Source organism: Vulpes vulpes, chromosome 7, assembly GCF_048418805.1.
Source record: "Vulpes vulpes isolate BD-2025 chromosome 7, VulVul3, whole genome shotgun sequence".
Lineage (NCBI taxonomy): Eukaryota > Metazoa > Chordata > Mammalia > Carnivora > Canidae > Vulpes > Vulpes vulpes.
In genome coordinates this window covers 60,240,702-60,261,047 of record NC_132786.1, presented here as the reverse complement: position 1 = coordinate 60,261,047, position 20,346 = coordinate 60,240,702, and the positions used below count along the sequence as shown (strand labels likewise).

Here is a 20,346-nt window from a genome sequence, read left to right as displayed (position 1 = left end):
TATTTATTTATTTATTTATTTATTTATTTTAGAGAGAGAGAGAGAGAGGGTACAGAAGGGGGAGGGAGAGGGACAAGCAGACTCCCCATTGAGCATGAAACCCCACATGGTGCTTGGTCTCAGGACCCCGAGATCACAACCTGAGCTGAAATCAAGAGTCAGACTGAGCCACCCAGGCACCCCACACCAGGCCCCGTTTCCACTAGAAAATGTTTCCATCAGGAAAATGTGAAGAGCAGAGTTTAGGGCTTTGGGCAAAACCGCTGCTGACCAGTCCTGGACTCCGCTGCGGGTTCCCAGTGGCTGTCACCCACCAACACCACGGAGGAAGGAGGCAAGGCTGGTTCTCTCTCCTTGCTTCACTTGGTGGAGCAGAACCCCCATCTAGGATAATGGGTGGAGTATCAATTCGACCCCCACAGACTGGTGAGATGTGATGGGGTCTCAGGGGTCTGGAGCAGCTCCCACATTTTATTTTTGAGGAAAATCAGATCAAGAGAAGAGATTGTCTGGCTCAGGGCACATGGTCAGTGCAAGAGGTAGCAGCCGACTCCAGCTCCCCAGCCTTCTGGGCACTGGCCCATTCCTTCGTATATTTATGGAATATTTTGGTACTGTCTGGTGGACAGATGTTTTGAGCATGGAGTGCTGGTGCTCCTGGCAGAGCGTCTGCCTGTCTGAAGCATGAAGCTTTGTTGTGTTTCACTGAAAAGCTAACTGTGGAGTCCGCCTCACTTCCAGACAGGCATTCACACCAGGTCTGGAACAGGACCTCAACCCTCTGAGGAGGGGCTCCACAGAGAGGCCTGCGGTCAAGAAAGGCTCCAGTCCATGCCACCCACAAGCCTGTCTGGTTATATTTAGAAAATAAAAAAAACAAAGAGTGAGTTAAAAGGAGTGTGAGGAGAGGACCAAGGCAATACTCCAAATGTTAGTTGAAACTTGACCTGGGAATCAAGACAGGAACCCAAGAGTCTATTTTCCAGGTGACCCTTCATGTTCAGCTTATTGAGGAACAGACTGGATTTAGGCAGTGAGCAGGAATACTGAAACGAGGCCACTTCTTAAGCTATTAGTCTAGAAAAACCTTTGTGCAGGGTTTCACACATCCAACAGCACATTTGCTTCTTTTATTTTCTGACATTTCTTTTTGTAAAAAAATATTGGTATTTATTTATTTGAAAGACAGACAGAGAAAGCACAAACAGGGACGGGGGCAGAAGGAGAAGAAGAAGCAGACTCCCTGCTGAGCAGGGAGCCTGACATGGGACTCAATCCCAGGACCTTGAGATCATGGCCTGAGCTGACAGCAGATGCTTAACTGACTGAGTCACCCAGGCACCCCTATTTTCTGACATTTCTTACCTGTGATTACTCTTCACTGCTCTTTGGGTGCCTGGCTCAAAGATGTGGTGTAGACAGCATGTGTGAGTGGGATCCAGAGAAAAGCAAAGGGCAGTGAGTTGTATGCGCTCAAGAAATCTTCATGAACAGAAGCTCTACCTCGCTGCAGGTGCTCAGAAGTATGTTGTTTAGAAATCACACAGTGCCGTGAGTGCATCGAAATCCCTCAAACGAACTGCTGACCTGGGCAGTCCGCTTAACCTTTTGGTTTTCATTTTCCTTCCATCCCCCAAATGGAGCTGCTTATCCATCCTCCATGAGATTGGGTTGTGTTCATCAGGTGGGATAACCTAAGAGTAAAGGTTGGGTTCAGTTTTTGCAAACTAAACTCCTATGTCACCCATCGTGATGATTACCTGAGGAGGCCAGGAGAAGGGGACAAGGCTCGTCAGGGCTGGAGCATCCATAGGTGGAGGCTGGTTTGGGTTTGATGAGAAGGCGGATGGCATTTGGTGGGAAAGGGGCCATCAGACTGACTGCATTTCTGTCCATCTATGGATGAGATCAGCCTGGAGCTTGATCTCTAGTCTACTCCCATCTATGGGTCAGCGAGAGACTCTCAGGAACAAAGAAAGGAGGTAGGCTATTTTATCAAATTCTGAGACTGTTTAGGAAAAACAAAACAAAACAGAAAAAGGTAAAGTAAGCAAGCTTTTAGGAAAATTCTTTCATCAGACCATAACCCTTGCTGCTGGATTCATTCAACAAATATTTATTGAGCACCTGCCATAAACCAACATTCTTCTAAGTCATTGGGATGCTTCAAGAGCCCTCCTGCCTTCCAGAAGCTTACATGTTAGGTCTTAGCTTTATTGTTTCTGTTATTTGTCTCTGGTTTATTTTTAATTTCTGCTTCTGTACTTGGTAGGCAGCACCTGTTCCAGGGATCGGAGCAGATTTCAGCCTTTCTCTCACCAAAATGGCAAAAGAAAAGTCTGCATGTCCCATGTTGTGTAAGGCAGATAACATCTCTAATTCCAGGTGGCATATCTCCTGTTGATACAATAGAATAGAGTTGATGTTGAATTCATATTGTACAGAGAATAAAAGATGACCCCGGCCCACAGCCCAACTCTGAATACTTATTATATTTTTCCAAAGTTCGGGGTCTTTGGACAAGTTCTAGTTTAACCAACCTTTGGTTTCTTAGCTTTAAAACAGGAACAATCATCTATACCTCAAAATGTTTCCAGAAGGGTGTATATTTTATCCTATATTATTATATCAGGATTCTCAAGCCTCCTGGTGACAGGAGTTAGCGAATTAGGGGAAAGCAAAGGGAATTTCAGAGAACAGAGTGGAATAAAGGAGGGTGGATGTCAGTCTCTAGGAAAATTGGGAATAGCTCTGATTCCCAGCTTGTGGCTTCATTTTTAGTTTTATGTCTTATGATGAAAAGAAGAAAAGAAAACCTGTTTCTTCACCATGACTTGTGAAATTATAAGTCAAGCACAACTACCCATTTATGGAAAGTGTTTTCTATTTGTCCCAAGAAAAAGACAAGTGTAATTATGTGTGGTGATGGACATTTACTGGGCTTCCTGTGGTGGTCATTTCACCACGCATACAAATATGGAATCATTATGTTCTATGCCTGAAACTAGTATAATGTCCTATGTCAATTCTGTCTCAATTAAAAAAAAAAAGCACTTCCTATATTTGGGAATGAGATGGTTGAATGAAAGCTCTTGTGTCAGGTCTGCAAACATCACCTATGATGAGTAAAAAAAACAACAAAAACCACAAAATGCCCATAGTCTTGGTTTTGCATGATTTAAAAGACAACCTTGTGCAAGATCTCAGCAACACCTGGGGCCTAGCCTGTGACCCCGTATCACCTGGGCTATGGCATGGCTTGGGGAGGGCAGCCAGGTGAAGACATGGGCCCCACAGCAATGAAGGTACCACAAGCCTGGGAACCTGGAGATCTGCATTCTAGTCTCACCTCCTCCAGTAGCTAATCCGCTTTCCTTAGATAATTTGTTTAACCAGCCGTGCCTCAGTGTGCTCCTGTAGAACTGACCACCCGAGACAGCTGGAGGAACACTAGCCTAGGTCTGAGTCACGGCTCAGGCTGTAATGGTAAGTGCACAGCCATACACTGTCACTCTGTTGTGAGCTGGGTTTCCTCTCCCTGGAGAGCGCAAGGCTGCCATGAAGACTATGGGCTCCTATGATGGGACCCATAGTCTCTTCCAGCTCTGATATTGGTCTGACTGTCATTACCTTCTGGAAACTTTTATCAGACTGCAGTGAGTGTTTCCTATGTGTCTCAGAACTAAGGTGCTCCTCTGTCTTGTATTCTATGACCCTGGTAACCCATATTTCATTTCTTAAAAAAACTTTTCAGAGGGAAGATCCACATGGTCCAGAGCTGAGCCCCAGAGGGGTCCACTTGCACCCATTAACAACACAAGACACCCCAGCCCTTCACATGGGCAGTCATCCACGGGGTTCCTGCCCTACCTTCCCTGGTCACCACAAGCAGCAATCCGCACTGGCCAGGAGACATTTACCTGAGTTCCCTTGGACCAGACAGAAGAGGACAGCAAAAAGAAAGAGGGCCTTCATGTTTCAAGGTTCTCTGAGGTCTCCCAGCCCTCCTGTGCAGAAAAGCCAAGCCAAAGAGACAGTGGCGTGGTATGGAGAGGACACAAAAATGGGACATTTATAGGTTTTTGGGAACACTGAACAGGAATGAGCATATTTATCTGGTCTACTGAGTAAGGCTGTGGGCAGAAGGTGTTGAGGAGAAATTATTTGGGAACTAAATGTTGCTTTTCTCTCTTTGCCAACAAAAGGTCACCCTATCAGTAACTATGACTAAGCAATCATAAAATAGATACCAAGGTGTGTCATATGTGGGGGTCAAACAGTAAAGAGGAAATATGTTAAAATTTGGAATTCTTTTTCTCTGGAGCATTTGTTCTGAACACATCTATGGATTTTGCCATTGTGAAAAAGGCATAAGCATCTTGATTCAATCCTTGAGAAAACCAACTTCCACACCAAGAACACATCATGAGTCCATGATTCTCAATGAATGACTGTAATTCTGAATCCACCTCCATGGATGGAGAAAGGACAGCTCTATGGTACAAGAATTACTTTCAATACAAACTCTAGCATGTATGTATCCAAATGTATGGGTCATTTTTAAAAAGTCACCTTGGTAGGTGAAACCATGTTTTGTACTTTGCGTTCTTTCCTGCTACTTAGACTTACTTGATTTAGAGAAGATTTAAGGTAAATGTGGATGATATATTTTTTTCTAGCAGTCTAGCCAGCACTCACATAGCTGTGAGATTATAGCTTAGAAATTGTTTTCTATATAGTTTGGAAATTTCATGAGCTATGTTGGAAAAGTAGCTCACCTGGGAGAGAAACACATGAACAGTATTAGAATTTATCACCCACTTTTTTCTTTACATGCAGATCTATTATTTCCAGGTCACAGATTCAGATACAACCACTAAGGAAGAATTCCATAAATAGTGTTGGAGACTCAGGCATGTCATTCCAACAGCATACAAACTAGGAAATCCAGCTTATTGAACAATCTCATTAATATGGTCATAGAGTCATTGGTTCTTATAATTACAGGGTTGAAAGGAACTGAAGGTCAGTTTGTCCCAGCACAGAAGGTAATTATTCTGGTGTGCATTATACTTATACAGAAGAAGATGGCATTAGGAAAGATAAAAGATACCCTTGGGTTTGAAAACATTTGAGTGTGGCAAAACATTTTTATATATTAAAAAAAATACCTTGATACACAGTTCAACAATAATTAGGTAAACAACTCCACTTAAAAGTGAGCAGAGGACTTGAATAAACATTTCTCCAGAGAAGAAATGCAAATGGCCAAAAAACCACATGGGAAGTGCTCAAAATCATTAATCATTAAGGAAATGGAATTCGAACCAAGAGATGCCACTTCCCAGGCAGGCACTAGGATGTCCATTGGAATAATAATGATGATGACAACAATAGCAAAGTGATGTTGTTACCTAATGACTCGGAGGAATTTATTTCCAAATTCAGTCTAACTATTTCACTAAATGAGTACTAGATGGCTAGAATTTGGCTGGGAATCCCATCCACCTGCCATCCTGTGACTCTGAGATAGGGTTCCACTGCTCTCAAATAAACGGTGAGTGAAATCATTTACTCTTTCCACTTATTTACCCCATGAGAATGTAAGCTCCATTCAGGCAGAGGTTTTGTGTGGTTGGTTCTTTATCTTTAGGACCTAAAATAGTGCTTGTCATACAATAGAAGCTCAATGGATAGTTGTTGAATGAACTCACACATTTCCCACTAGAGATAGAATCAAATCAACACAAAGCATAAGAAAAAAAAAAGTACAAAATAGAGGTCCGGGAATATTACTGGAAAGACTAAGCAAACCAGCTGTCTTGAGGAAAAGATTCAATTGTGGAAATCAGAGGACAATTCTGTCTCATATATTAAAAAAAAAAAAAAAAGAAAGAAAGAGAAAGAAAAAAGAAAGGAAGAAAATAGCCATTGCATCTACTAGTTAGAAGCAATTGTCTATAAGGACCAAATAAGATGAAATAGAATAGAAGGCTACGACAAAAACAATGAATTGGAAGAGTAAAAAAAAGTATGGTGGCAAGGCAAAATTGATACTTTAGAAGTTGAATTACATGGCATGACGGTCAAATTTGAGTTGGTATTCCAGGTGGAGGGGAAAAAGACACCGTAGGAAAGTTATTAGAGAAGATGAGACACCATAGAAAAGCAGGTGATCCCTGAGGTGAGAACAAAGTTTTCAAAGAAGAAATGAGGTGGAATGGTGGTTATGAGGGGCTAGAGGAAGGGGGAAATGGGGATAAATGATCAATAGGTATAAAGTTTCAGGTATGCAAGATGTATAAACTCTAGAGATCTGTTGTAACACTGTACCTAAAGCCAACAATAATGTACCCTTAAAATCAAAGAGGATAGATGTCGAACAAAGTGTTCTTATGACAATACAATCACAAATTTTTAAAATGCAAAATAATTTTTAATGAGAAATGTGTAGGGGAAACCAGAAGAAAGGAAGCGACTTCTACTGAATTATTACTGCATGTTTGCTTAGCACTGGGCTCAATGTTTATATCTCAAAAACTGTTAGTGTCTCAATTGTCAAATACTTGACCATATGATTCACCACTTCTCATATTTTTATTGTTTTTTAAAGATTTTATTTATTTATTCATGATAGATACAGATTGAGAGAGAGAGAGAGGCAGAGACACAGGCAGAGGGAGAAGCAGGTTCCCTGCGGGGAGGCTGATATGGGACTCGACCCCATGACTCCAGGATCACGCCTTGAGCCAAAGGCAGATGCTTAACCACTGAGCCACCCAGATGTCCCACATAGTTTTATTTTTAAAATATTAAAAATTGACATTTTTCTTTTAAAAAATTAATTCTGGTATAATTCACATATAGTATTACATTAGTTTCAGGTGTGCAATATAGTGATTCAATAATTCCATACATCACCCTGTGCTCATCATGACGAGTGTCCTCTTAATTCAATTTGCCTACTTCACCCATCCCCCCAACTCATCTCCCCCCCTTTTTAAGAAAATAATGTTAAAATACACTTTTTATATTGTTTATAAATTAGAATGTTATCAGAGTAAGCCAATTAGAGGGTTTACTAATTTTTCAGATGAAACTAATAAAACGAGAAGTTAACCGAGAAGAAGACGAGGAGTCATGGTTAAACATGACTAAATGAAAAAAAAATAAACATGACTAAATGAAATCTTAGAATAGTAAACAAAAAGAAAAGAAACCCACAAAAATCAGGTATCCTGCAACAGAATAAAAGCAGACCTGCCTCGTGTGTGTTTTATGCCACACGACATACCAGATGAGGAATGGCGCTTCTGACAGTTTAAGATGAAAAGCGTGTTGCAAGAATTGGTTTCATGACTGATTATTTTTCACGAGTAAAGGAGAAAATTGTCCTGAAATATTCAAGGAGTCAGAAAATGTTTCATCCAAATGCGTTCTTGAAAAGATAACATTTACATTTGTTTCTATTCTACGTTGTCTTTTTTTTTTTTTTTTAAGAAAAGGAATGCCGGATGCCAGTTTCTTCCTTTAAATTTGCCATGTTCAAAGCCATGTTCATGTGTCCCAAGGACCAAAAGCATGGCTGTGCCCTTTAAAGGTTAAGACTCTGCGGCTTTGCCATCCTGTGGATTCCGAAAGTTACATCCCTTAGTGAAAAGCAGACAGCAGGTTGACTGGATTTTACCTTTCCCTTCTCTCTCTTTTTTTTTTTTTTTTTTTTACTTATTTATGATAGTCACACACAGAGAGAGAGAGAGGCAGAGACACAGGGAGAAGCAGGCTCCATGCGCTGGGAGCCCGATGTGGGATTCAATCCTGGGTCTCCAGGATCGCGCCCTGGGCCAAAGGCAGGCGCCAAACCGCTGCGCCACCCAGGGATCCCTACCTTTCCCTTCTCAAAGTCATATTTAACATTCATACTTACATTTCCTCAAGCCAGATTGGCTCCTCAACTTTACAGAACCATTTCTTCCTCCCCATGTGTCTGTTTCACTACATACTGTGATCCATGTCTTCCTTTTTATTCCTGGAGCAATAAACAGAATTTTCAGCCTCTGCTCTCCCAGTGGGACCATCTCCTGCTTCCCTAAATACCACAGGGGAGTGTCTTGATTGTCTAATGTAAGACCACTGCCCCCATTTATTAGAGGCTTCACCAAGGGAATGGTTCCCAGCCGCTTGAATTAGGTCAACACAGCCCTTGGGTTTAGACCAAAAGAAATAATAAACTGGATCTCCATCACCCAACTTGGGCTGCAGGTAATTGTTCTTACTCTTTGGCTAATGATTCTGACCACAATATCCCCTTGAAATGATCTTCCCACCAACTTCCTCTTATCCAAGAATCTATGTAGGCCCTTGTTCACGTGTCTTCCTCTTGTCTTTATTCCTGCAACTTCAAATAAAGACAAAAGTGACTGATCAGCATAACCAACCTTCTTTCCTCCTAGATCTGGAAACTCCTTTGGTTTCCTTTGGGAAACGTCCTTGGGAGAATGTTTGCCATTTTCCCAGAATCCTACACCAGATTCTCGTCTCATTTACTTCACAGGACTGTCTCTTCTAGGCTCAACATAATTCATCACAGGAGAGAGAGCATCAGGCTCCTGCAGTCACACTCCTTTTTCTACTGTACTTGGGTCACGTACAGAAATAGCTCTCAGTTTCCCTTCATCTAGACACACTGGTTTTAATTTTTGTTCTTATAAATACAACCTGTTGATTGTCATGAAGAGCTTGGGTCTAGAAGGGCATGTTTGTCCACTGTGCTCATCAGGAGTTATGCAAACCAGAGACACAATTATTGCTAGAGTTGGGGCTAGGATCCAAGCATCAGCGTTCCTGGAGAGCGCTATTTCCTCTGCTCACCCACCCACATCTAGTGGCATCTGGGCCTCACAGAGTCGCATGCCCACCTACAGGGACAGTGCCTTCCCTCAGAGCTGGAGCCCCGTCCTGACCAGCATCCATCTCTCTGAGGTTGTGGCCAGGAAACATTCTGAAAAACAGATGTATGTTCTCTTAAAAATGTCAATGTTGTGTAAGACAAAAAAAAGCCCACACTTGGACTTTTCTTGCCTGAAGTGAGCTGTGTTAGTGTCCTGGATGTGTTGTGTGATCACCACCTGATTTGGGTTGGATCACTTAGCTCTCTGCCATTAATTTGTCCAACAATGAAATAGGAACAATGACTGGCGCATTACAGGTGCCTTGGAGAGATAGGTAGGAAGTAGTAATGGATTCTCTAAAGGTGTTCTCAGAGCCCCCAGTGAAGAAGAGCAGAATGAAGGCAAATCACAGAGGGGACCCATAGGAAGCAAACGGAAGAGAGAAAACAGACCCTGATGCTTTCCAGCTCTTCTGAAAGCCACATATTTAACCACAGCATCCATTGATGCACGTAGACCCAACAGTGACATTTAATCAGACTTCTCTGCCTCCTAACTTGGCTGGACGTCCTTTCCCTGCAGCCAGGGTTGATCCCTATCCTTGCTGTCCTTACAGGCAATGCTAATACTGGTCATCCGACTCCTGGGAATCCTTTTGGTCTATCAAGAAAGAGGCAGACACCGTGTTTATGATCTCAGTTTCCCTGAGAACTGGACATACTAATTTTTGGACATACTAATTTTAATTTTTGGTCTTATGATGAGGGGCCTCCCCGGGTCTAGTAAGGCAATTTGCTATGACCCGAGAGGTAAGTGGAGTCAGTCCAATCCTGCACGTTGTGGTGACTGCCACATGTGTGGACAGGTCGAAAACACTTGGGGTGGCTGTTATTAAAGTCATGAGAAGTCAAGTCATAGGATTCAACTGACTGAGTCTGCCCCCGCAGCACCCACCCCAGCAGAGCCGGAGTGTCAAGGAGAGACTAGATCCCCTGAAGTAGGGGCGCTCTGTGGGATGGATAGGTCTCAGAGATCAAAGCTCACAGAAGGTCCAGGGATGTGGTGGGATGCAGGACACTCTGTGTGCAAGGTGGGTGTACAGAGCAGAAATGGAGGCAGCCAGGCATGGTATGACTGGCCCTGTAGTGACCTAAAGCAATCTCTGGCTCAAGGGTGTCTTCCCACCAGGGGTACAACTGGTGTCCATAAAGTCTCACCCTCCTCGGGGTGCTGCACGAAGAAGGCTTCTGTGAAAAGAACAACACAAGTGTAACCAACAGAGCTGATGACTCAGAACTTGCCTGGAGAGCCCAGGGTGCTCATTCCCTTGTCTCCAAGCAGGACTGCAAAAATTACTGTAGGGGGTAGAAAAATATCAGTTGTTACCTGATGCTTATGAATTCCAACGTTGGTTCCAAAATCTCTCTGGGGAATGAGCTTGAATGTTTTATAGTCTTAATACCCAGAAGTTCTAAGTTCTGTCTTATTGTAGATTTAGGACTTTCTTGGTGCAACGTCTTTGCCTACAATCAAAGTACACCTTTGTTTATACGTACATGCATACTTATCCTCTGGCACATTCATTTAAAATTTAAGAGTCACGCAGTACCTTGACAGGGTATTTTCAAAGATAAAATAAAATCACCAATAATTTTAGTATTGGAATCTGGCATCCTTTTTTTTGCTTTTGGACATATTTTCACAATTAATTTTACATCAGACATATGAAATTTTTACCTTGTATTTTCTAAGAAAAATTGTCTTAAAAATCTTTGTCTTATGAATTTTCATGGTTTTTATTTGCTTTTCTCTTTATTATACCTAAGGGATATATAATAGCCCTTTAAGAAGATATACCATAGTTTGCTAAGATAACTGTTCTAGTCTGAACATTTAAATTTATTTTTAAGAGTTTCTCAAAATATTTTCATTGTTTCCTTAGGACATTTACCTTTTTTTTTTAACTTGAGGTAAGAACACGTAAATGGAGACTCAATCTGTTAATAAAAGTTTAAGTGCTCGACATAGTAGTTCAACCACAGACACAGTGTTGTACAGCAGCTCACTAGAACTTACTCATTTTGCATAACCGTAAATTTGCACCCACTGAAGATGGGTCATTTCTGAGAATCAGAACAACTGAGCCAACAAGCACAAGTATCTTGCATACATAATTTAAAAAAAATACTTCTAAAGAAGTTACGTAAATCGACAATGCTTCTGGCTTTACATGTAAGTAGTGGTTTTCAACATGCCTTCACTACCCCTTAAGTATCAGCCTAGACTGAGTGTGTGTGTGTGTGTGTTGTGTGTGTGTGTGTGTGTATTAAGTATGAAGCACATTCATCTGGAAAGAAGCCCAGAAATGCAGCATGTTGGAAAAATGTCTATCTATGCACCTAGTTTTATCTGTATGAGCTGTGGACGCTGGACTGTAACCCAGATAGATACCCACATGCAACAACAGTACAAAATATTTATTCATTTTTTTTATACACAGCATCTCCTTTATTTTCCTGCTTTATTGAGATATAACTGAAATCAGAAATGATGATCTTTTTTCTCTTTTTTCCAGTTTTATTGAGATATAATTGACATATACATATAATTGACATATAATTGACATATAATTTATAGTACAATATAAATTTAAGGTGTACAATATAATGATCTGACTTGCATATCATAAAATAATTACCACAGATTTAGTTAACATTCATCATCTTATATAGAAACCAAAAATTGAGAAAGAAAAGAAAAAAATTAGTTTTTCCTTGTGACGAGCATAGAGGATTTGTAACTCATGAAAGCCAAAAAACGATGCAGAGAGAAGTAAGGGCTCAAAAGTTTGTAACATGAGAAACAGTTTGTAGCATTAGTAGGCAGCTTACTAATAATTACTTTGAACCTAAAAATAATCACCGCATCTACATATTTTATAGCAAATTCCTTGATTTCTTCACTATGCATCTATTTTTAAAATATTTTATTTATTTATTCATGATAGATACAGAGAAAGAGAGAGAGAGGCAGAGACACAGGCAGAGGGAGAAGCAGGCTCCATGCAGGGACCCAACGTGGGACTCGATCCCAGGGTCTCCAGGATCGCGCCCTGGGCCGAAGGCAGACGGTTAACCACTGAGCCACCCAGGCGTCCCAATTTTGGATCTATTAAGATGTCCCTGAAACTGTTTTTGAGTGGGGATGCTCCACATAAAACTCTAGGACAAACAGCAGAGGGGGTGCGTCCATGGAGCACATCCTGCGCTTCCTACTTAGCCGCCAAGAAGACCTCTATGGCTTGTGGGTTGGGAGAGTAGAGTTAGTTGGCTTGTATGAAACTACTACAAGTTTAAGGAGAACCAGTGCTTCAACAAAGTAGGAGAGACTGAACTGAGCTGGAATAGGTGCCATTTCAACTGAGAAAATGCAGAGAATTTTTTTTTTTAGAGTTAATAGGTATTTATTCTTGATAAGATTTGAGAAGACATAGTTTGATCAATAGAATGAGAACGAGATCCCATGAGAGAGACATACTTCGAGAAAGAGGAGGACTACTTGCACACATAGTAATATTTCAAAATAAATGAAAATCTCATATCAGAACCTGAAAAATCCCCAAATAGTGAAACACAGAAAGGCACTACCAAAGAGAGATTGGTGATCTTAAAAAATAAAAAAGAAATTAATGGAAAGTTTTGAGCGAAAATGGAAAGACATGGAATATGGGTGAGAGATGACACATGGGGAAGATGGTTCCAGGACGGCTAGGGGGTTAAGCTCCTACCTGGCCTTGTGCGGATGTGACATCCTGTCACCTCCATGGCCCGGCCACTCTTGGCTCTCACCTGGGTCACTGCAAGAACCTCCAGATGAGTTTTCTGCTTCTGCCTCCCCTCCTCTCTCCTCAACACAGAAGCCAAAAGTTCCTCCCTGGCAACCCTGCGGTGGGACCCTGACCATGGAGGTGGCCAATGGGAGGTGAAGGGGAGGAGGGGGGTGGCCGGGAGGAGGGCTCTGCAGTGGCCCCTGAGCCAGGCAAGAATGTCTGAACTGGAAGAAGCCCTGACTAGACTCAGGAACCTTAGCAAGAAGTGTGAGATGAGGTGGTGACCTCGAAGTCCCGTTGTCATCTGAACCCCCGTGAAACACTTCAGGGGCTGGTTAGACTCCCCCAGAGCGAATCCCAGTGAGGATCTCTCCCAGCGTCCTGCCTGTTGTCCCAGCCCCACTCCCTTTCCTGGACTGCCCACCCTCCGTTCCACCAAACACCCTCCCCCCATGCTCATCTGCCCTGAGGCTGCGTCGTGGCATTCACGTCCCCTCGCAGAGCCCCACTGTGTGCCCCAGTGGCTCCCCCTGTTCTGTGCCTCCCTGCACCATTAGCATCACTCAGTGTGCTCCCTCTGGGCCCCGAAAGCTGCCCCTGCACCATAAACGGCGAGTCTTCCACCCTGATTGCTTCTCTCCATGTCTCTCCTGGAATCCGCGTCGGCCTCTTCAAGTCCCCATGGACCTGGGGAACATCTCAGGTCTCGTCCACGTCCCTCCTGCTTGTCTTCCTCCCCAGTGTGCTGCCTTAGTTACCATTATTCTTGCCTGTGCCACGTCCTGCCTTCTTCTCCCTCACCAAACCTGTGACCTCCACATCCTTGGGGCCCCCCGTCCCCAGTTCTTCCGTCTTTCTAGAGAGGACCTCCACCTTGATCACTGAATGGCTGTCCCTGAGCTTGTCCTGTTCCCTTCAGCTCTTACCTGGTATTCCTGCCTCTGGCCTCACCCATTTCCCATCCATCCCCAGTTCTTTCATTAGAAGGAACTTTTTAAAATTGAAAATATGATACTGTCACTCCCCTGGAGCACCTGATAGCCTCTTCTTGCTTAGCAGACCAAGATCTTTAGCATACTTGTCGTCTTTGACAACTTCACACCATTTTCCTACACCATAGGAACCAGTGATCCTTATAACAAATCCCTCTCTTTCGCAGTGACATTGAATTTCTCACCATCTGCTTAGCAAACCACGTTCACGTCTCCATGCCTTTCTTCAGACCATGCCCATTGCCTGCGAATCTCTGCCAGTGTCTTTCAATTAACACACTCTTAGTCACCCTCCAAAACCCCGTTCACTTTTCCCCAGGAAACCTTTTCCTAAATCTCTTATATTTATCTGCTCCACCTATTGCCTTGGATATATGCATATTATACAATGTGTAGCATTTTATTGTTTTTATTCATTTGGGTGTTTATCTCCCCACCTATTTGTGTTTCCAACTTGTTACATTTCTCTCTGCTTAGGGGGAAAAATGGGTACTAAACAAATATTTGTTGAACAAAAGAGGGAATTACTTGAATGTTTTCCTGTGAAAGTTTATTGCATTAAAAGCTGTGTGACTTTTGGATATTTTGTCCAGCTCCTGCTAAGCCACTTTCTATACAGTCAGGCAGAGCTGGCTTTTGTCCTTTCTTTTGCTACAACAAAATGTCCAGACTGTTTGGATCAAATGATAGCGCTGCAGCATGCTTGCTTAACCTCTTCTCCAAAAACACCTGTGTCTGGGTCAGTGCTATGGCCCCAGAGAGCAGCCATAGGGACCGAGCTTTGGCTTCTATACCAACACGTTCTGATGCAAACAGCAGGCGTATTTTTTTTTTAAGCAGTAGCCTACTTGTGTTTCCATGTAATTACAATATTCTTGACAGTAGCCTTCACTTTTCTTGCAGTTGACAATTTTGAAATCCGGTTCAGGTTCTGCGTAAAGAAATTTCCAACGTTAGCATCTTAAGACCATCTCAAGAATGGAAAGGGGGTCCTTTTAGCTCAAAGGGATATGATGGAGACCAGCAACAAGTAGGACACAGGTTTCTTTCGTAAATGAGCATTTGTATCTCCGTGCAGCCATCCTGACCATGCAAAAATCAGATTTTTGATTCTGGCTTAAAAGTTACCTTTACTCTCCCTGAAAAAAAAAAAAATGAACTGCCCGTTCAGAGGTGGTTGGGAAGACAAAGAGTAATAGATGCATCACAGTACAAATGTTCTACTTAAACCAATTTAGGATTCGGTCCCTTAAGGGGACCACTGGGGACTCTGTGAGGCAGACTTGGGATGACACGGCCTGACCAAACACGTACATAGGGGAGATGGCCATCTGGCCAAGGTGGCTTGGGGCTGAGCTGTCTCTGTAAGGGAGGTGACAGGTAGCTGAGGGTAGGTTGTAAAGAGTGAAAAAAGATTTCTTTCCCCCCTCATCCTGAGGGAGCTCGTGGGAGGCTATTTGGGACCTCATAGATGTGCCGGTTACCTCACTCTCCAATTCAAGTACTGAGATTATTAAACATGAATTCTTGTCTTAAATTATATATTATGAAGACAATTGATAGAAAAGGCAAGGGGCAAGGGTTAAAACAAAGAAAAAAATGGATGGACACCGTGAAAGCAGAGATACAATATTAGACAACGTGCAGTACGTGGCTGGCTGGGGACCCTGCTGATGGACCCCACGCTGAGGCTGCTCTGCTCATCATGAGCTCCGCCACCGATCTGAGCTGGGACCTTCAGACGGATTAAATGCCTAGATTGATGAGTCAATTGATCAATTAAAATTATTTCTTGTCACTTCATTTTGACCAGTAGCCATCCTTCCCTATAGATGCACATAAATGTACAAAACCTGCACAGGTTGAAAGTGAACAATCGGATGCGTTCGGACATCTGCACAGCCCCATGGTACCATCACCACCACTAGGGCAGCAAACCTTCCTATCACCTACAAAGGTCTCCTTGTGTCTCTTCATTTCCATATTTTGGTTTATTTTGGTTTTTCTTGTCATAAGAGCACTTAACACAAGATCTAGCCTCTCCACGTAGTTTCAAACACACGATGCGGCATTGTTAACCACAGGCACTTGTACGTACGGTGGGTTTCTAGAATTATTCATCCAGCATAACTGAGACCCTGTACCAAGCAACTGACAGGCCTATTCCAAAGTAGCACCAGCTGCTGGTGAAGCTCACCTGAGCAACAACTACTTGTGGGTTTTGGAGGCAGAAGTAATGCATTCCTCCTGTAGCCTCATCCTACAGCAGGAGACACATGTTAAGTTCTCCAGGAAGCCTTTTTAAAAAATATTTTATTTATTTATTCATGAGAGACACACACAGAGAGAGGGGCAGAGACACAGGCAGAGGGAGAAGCAGGCTCCATGCAAGGAGCCTGATGCGGGACTCGATCCCGGGCCTCCAGGATCACACCCTGGGCTGAAGATGGCGCTAAACCACTGAGCCACCGGGGCTGCCCTCCAGGAAGCCTTTTGAAACCCATCTCCCTAAGAGCAGGGGCTCCAGGCCTTTGCCCTCAGGAGAAAGAGGGGCCTCTCCATGAGCGAGTGGCCCTAGGAGGCTTAAGGCTTGTTTTGCTGGATTTTGGTTACCTCCTCGCTGGGGGGTGGTCTGCCTCCCTACTGACCAGTGTTCTGACTCTCATCTAAAAATTCTGTTTCCATACTTTGTTAAACATGTTGTTACATACGGAAAGTTAAAAACTCTTGAAAGAGAGAGGAGGTCATAGAGAGAAAGACAAGAATACAGATGGACGGGGCCCTACAGATGTCTATTCTCTTGGTAAATTAATTCACTTGCTCATTCCTTCAAGTTAGAATGATGCAGGACATTGTAGCCTGCTATGACAGTTAGGGGACATCCTCTGGATCAGGAACTCTTGGTCTGGCAAGGGAACAGACACATAATCATATATTTAAATTCAATGTAATCAATGCATAGTTGAGTGTGCACAGTGATCTGGGAACATAGAGAACAGAAAAAAGGTCACAGAGATGATTAAATTTAAATGGATGTTAAATGTGGCATCTAAATGGGTCTTGAACTAAGGCTACACATGCTCCACAGAGCTGTGCAAGGACGTGAAAGACTGGAGGGACGCCTGGGTGGCTCAGTGTTTGAGCATCTGTCTTCAGCTTAGGGCATGATCCTGGGGTCCTGGGATCGGGCTCCCCACAGGGAGCCTGCTTCTCCCTCTGCCTGCATCTCTGCCTCTCTCTGTGTGTCTCTCATGAATAAATACATACATAAATAAATAAGATCTCGAAAAAAGACATGAAAGAGTGGAGTGTTTTCTAGGAATCATAGGCACGGCTTGAGGACTATGGCAATGATGGATAATGGTGGGAAATGTGGCTAAGACAGCTTGATGCCGGTCTAACAGAGACTTTTACAGCTCACTAAGCATTTTAGGATGTATTCTCTTACTTTACTTATCAATATTTAAGATACTCTTGGGGACGTCTGGGTGGCTCAGCAGTTGGGAGGCTGCCTTGGGCTCAGGTCGTGATCCCGGGATCCGGGGTCGAGTCCCACATTGGGCTTCTGCGAAGAGCCTACTTCTCCCTCTGCCTATGCCTCTGCCTCTCTCTTCTCTCTCTCTCTCTCTCTCTGTCTCTAATGAATAAATAAATAAATCTTTTAAAAAAGGATCCTTTGGGGATACTGTGTTTTCTAGACACAGATCGAGGTATGATGCCAATATAGGAAGTAATGAGACTCTTTTTCCCAATTCAGAGAAGGAGCAATTAAGAGAATTTTCTTCATAATTAATATTTTCCCAACACTTTCAAATAAAGTGGGAAATAGAAAACCAGTAGGGAAATAAAAATGTTTAGGAAAATTGTACTGCAAAAATACTTGTTGTGGAGGACATTCTCTCTCTTAATTGCCTCTTTTCTGAGTCGGGGAAGGAGGCAGAGGTGGTTAGTGTTTCATTCCGTGTGTGTGGCACTGGGCTGGAACGGACAGATTCAGAGCCAGCGTGAACGTGACGAGTCTCTACACACAGGATGGAAATTACAAGTAAGAAGAGCAAGTAAAAATGCACCGTGAGAGACCAAGGCAGGAAGTGAGCACGGAATATCCAAGGGAAGAGAGAAATGGGTATGTGTTCAAAGGAGTGCATGGGGACAGCTTCCTAGAGGAAAGCACTGGGAAGCCTGGCTTAAATTCTTGAAGGTTCTACCCTTGACTACCATTCACCATTGACCTCGGACAATTTATTTTACATCTCCTCAATTCTCACATAAATCAAGTGGGAATAATAACCCTGTCTCATTTGCTATTAGATAGATTTGCTATTAGAATAAAGGACCATTGCCTCCTACTGTTCACATATATGTTGTGCAATCATAGTATTTTCTCGTTCCCTTCCCTCGGGAGGAGAACCAGACTAGGGAGTCCCTGGAAACCCAGGGCCACCTCCAAAGGGATCAAAGTGAGGAGAAGACAACGCAGGGAATGAGGTTGCAGGATTTGAATCACTGGCTTCCCTTTGCCAACTCCCTCATGTGGGTTCCCTGCTTTTGCCCACTGTGTGTCCAGCTTCTTATTCCCTGGTTCAGGGTCAGGAATGAATTTGGGATTAAGGAAGCATCTTGGAAATGATGCCTCCTCTAGGTCCCTAGGGATTGGAAGCTGGTTCCACACGGGGAGTCAGGACTGACCAGAAAAGTGGCTGAGGGCTCTTTGGATTTGTCACTTCCTGTACTCCTCATCCCAGCAGCCCATCCTCTGCACCTGTCCTGGGGCAATCCCTATGTGGTCATTGCTCACCTGGCACTTAGCAAGTATTCAGCAAATTCTTGAGGGCCAAAGGAGTGGGGTTCCCACCTAGCAGGAGGAGGGTGTCTTGCTTGGTATCATCTCCTCTGGCTATCTGGTGTGGGTGAAGTCAGAGATTATTGAATACTTTTACCTCTTTGGCCCTCATGCTCCGAAGTCTCATGGGACCCTCAGTCATCCTTCAGAGGAGGCTGTCAGACTCCTAGACCTTTCTAACAGATGAGGCAGCCCGAGCCATCTACCCCCTATTTTCATAAACACAGTCCATCCTTATCTCAACCACTGCATGGCCCTCCCCACCTGCCCAGACACCTTCCCATCTATCCATTCATCAAACATTCCCAGAGTGGAGGGACTTATCACCCCCCCCTTTTTTTACTTACCCAGGTAAGGGGGGGTGCGTGGTAAGAGGCGACGTTTTTCTCGGAGGTGTAGCAAGTAAGACTCGTTTTTTCCTTGTCCAGGAGACTCTTCCCAGGGTTCTCTGGGACCCTCCATACCTTGGTGGTTAATATTTCTGGTCCTGTATGGTCCTGTTTCGCAGTAAATACACAGCAGAGCATTTTCAGAGCTCTCTCTTGAGCAGACCCAGGAAGATGTGGTGCATCAGTCTAGGGGGTGAGGGAACGTGGAGGGTGGAGGGGAGACATGCGGTTGTTGCTCGATGGGTGTAAAGTTTGGATCCTGCAACATGGCTGTATGTCAGAGATCTGTATAGCATGGTACCTGCATGTAATGATACAGTATTGTGCACTTTAAAGTTTAAGAGTATAGATCTTTTGTTAAGTGTTCTTATCACACACACACACACACACACACACACAGAAACACACACATGCGAAGGGACACAAGGAAACTGTGGGAGGTGTTGCATGTGGCTATTTCCTTGGCTGTAGGGATGGTACCATGGGTGTTTGCAAACAAACTGACCGAACTGTACACATGAACTATGAGCCCATTTTTGTACACTAATTATACCTCTATAAAGCTGTAAAGAAAAAGAGCAAGTGGACAATGAGATGAAAGAGGCAAATGTTCTTTGTGTGTGTGTGTGTGCATGAGACAGAGGAGAGGTGAGTGACGATCAAAGAGGGTGGGCAATGGAGCCTGAGTACCTGATGGAAGCCAAGCGAAGCCTTCCCCTAGGTTATCACCAAATAGTCGTTGAGACTCCCTAAAATTTAAGATTCCTTGTGATGCAGCCTGTCCTTCCTTATAAGGAGCAGGTGAATATTAAAAGGATAAGAAAGTGTAGTCAGGGTTGGGAACTGGTCTCCTGGGAAGCCGGTGCCAACAGCATATTGAAATTGTCACTTACAAACTACAAACCCAGCCAAGAGACTCCTAAACCCCCAAACCCTGCCAGGAAGCTCACTTGCAGGGCTTAGCACCTCACTGCCCAGCCTGGACACCCAGCCTGGACATGGTCATTGAAGAGAGACGCTGGCCCCAGGACTGGGTCACAATTCCCATTTACCTGGAAACATTAGGGCCACGAGGAGAAAGCTGATGAGGGGAGAGAGAGGTGACTTCATGTCGCCAAGGGGACTGCCGGCTGAGAAGGTGCTGGTGGATGGGCAGCAGGGCTCCCTTTATAGCCCTGGGCTGTGTGGAGGGGGCCTGAAGCAGGGGAAGAGCTGCATTCTGGAATAGTCGCTGGGTCACAGAGGACACATGGGGATGTATTATTCTCCCACTGCTAGCGGAACAAACAGTGGAGCCACTTCCCTCAGGAAGTACATAACACGCCTGAGTGCCCTGGGTGGGTTTGGTGCATGAGAACTACAGGGCAAGAGAAGAGGAGCAGAAAGAGGGAAGAGGTCAAAA

General features: G+C 43.8%; 2 protein-coding genes across 2 annotated transcripts; both read right to left on the bottom strand.

The window, feature by feature from the left end:
- Window positions 1-2,200: 2,200 nt before the first annotated feature.
- On the bottom strand, window positions 2,201-3,975 carry LOC112934471 (sperm-associated antigen 11A-like). Its single transcript, XM_026017926.2, has 2 exons — window positions 3,921-3,975; window positions 2,201-2,397 (listed from the first exon to the last, which is right to left on the bottom strand). The coding sequence occupies exons 1-2, from the start codon at window positions 3,973-3,975 to the stop codon at window positions 2,201-2,203; spliced, it is 252 nt and encodes an 83-aa protein (XP_025873711.1).
- Window positions 3,976-14,500: 10,525 nt separating this feature from the next.
- LOC112934470 (sperm-associated antigen 11B-like) lies at window positions 14,501-20,054 on the bottom strand. Its single transcript, XM_026017925.1, has 3 exons — window positions 19,997-20,054; window positions 18,903-19,052; window positions 14,501-14,643 (listed from the first exon to the last, which is right to left on the bottom strand). The coding sequence occupies exons 1-3, from the start codon at window positions 20,052-20,054 to the stop codon at window positions 14,501-14,503; spliced, it is 351 nt and encodes a 116-aa protein (XP_025873710.1).
- Between the last annotated feature and the right edge of the window lie 292 nt (window positions 20,055-20,346).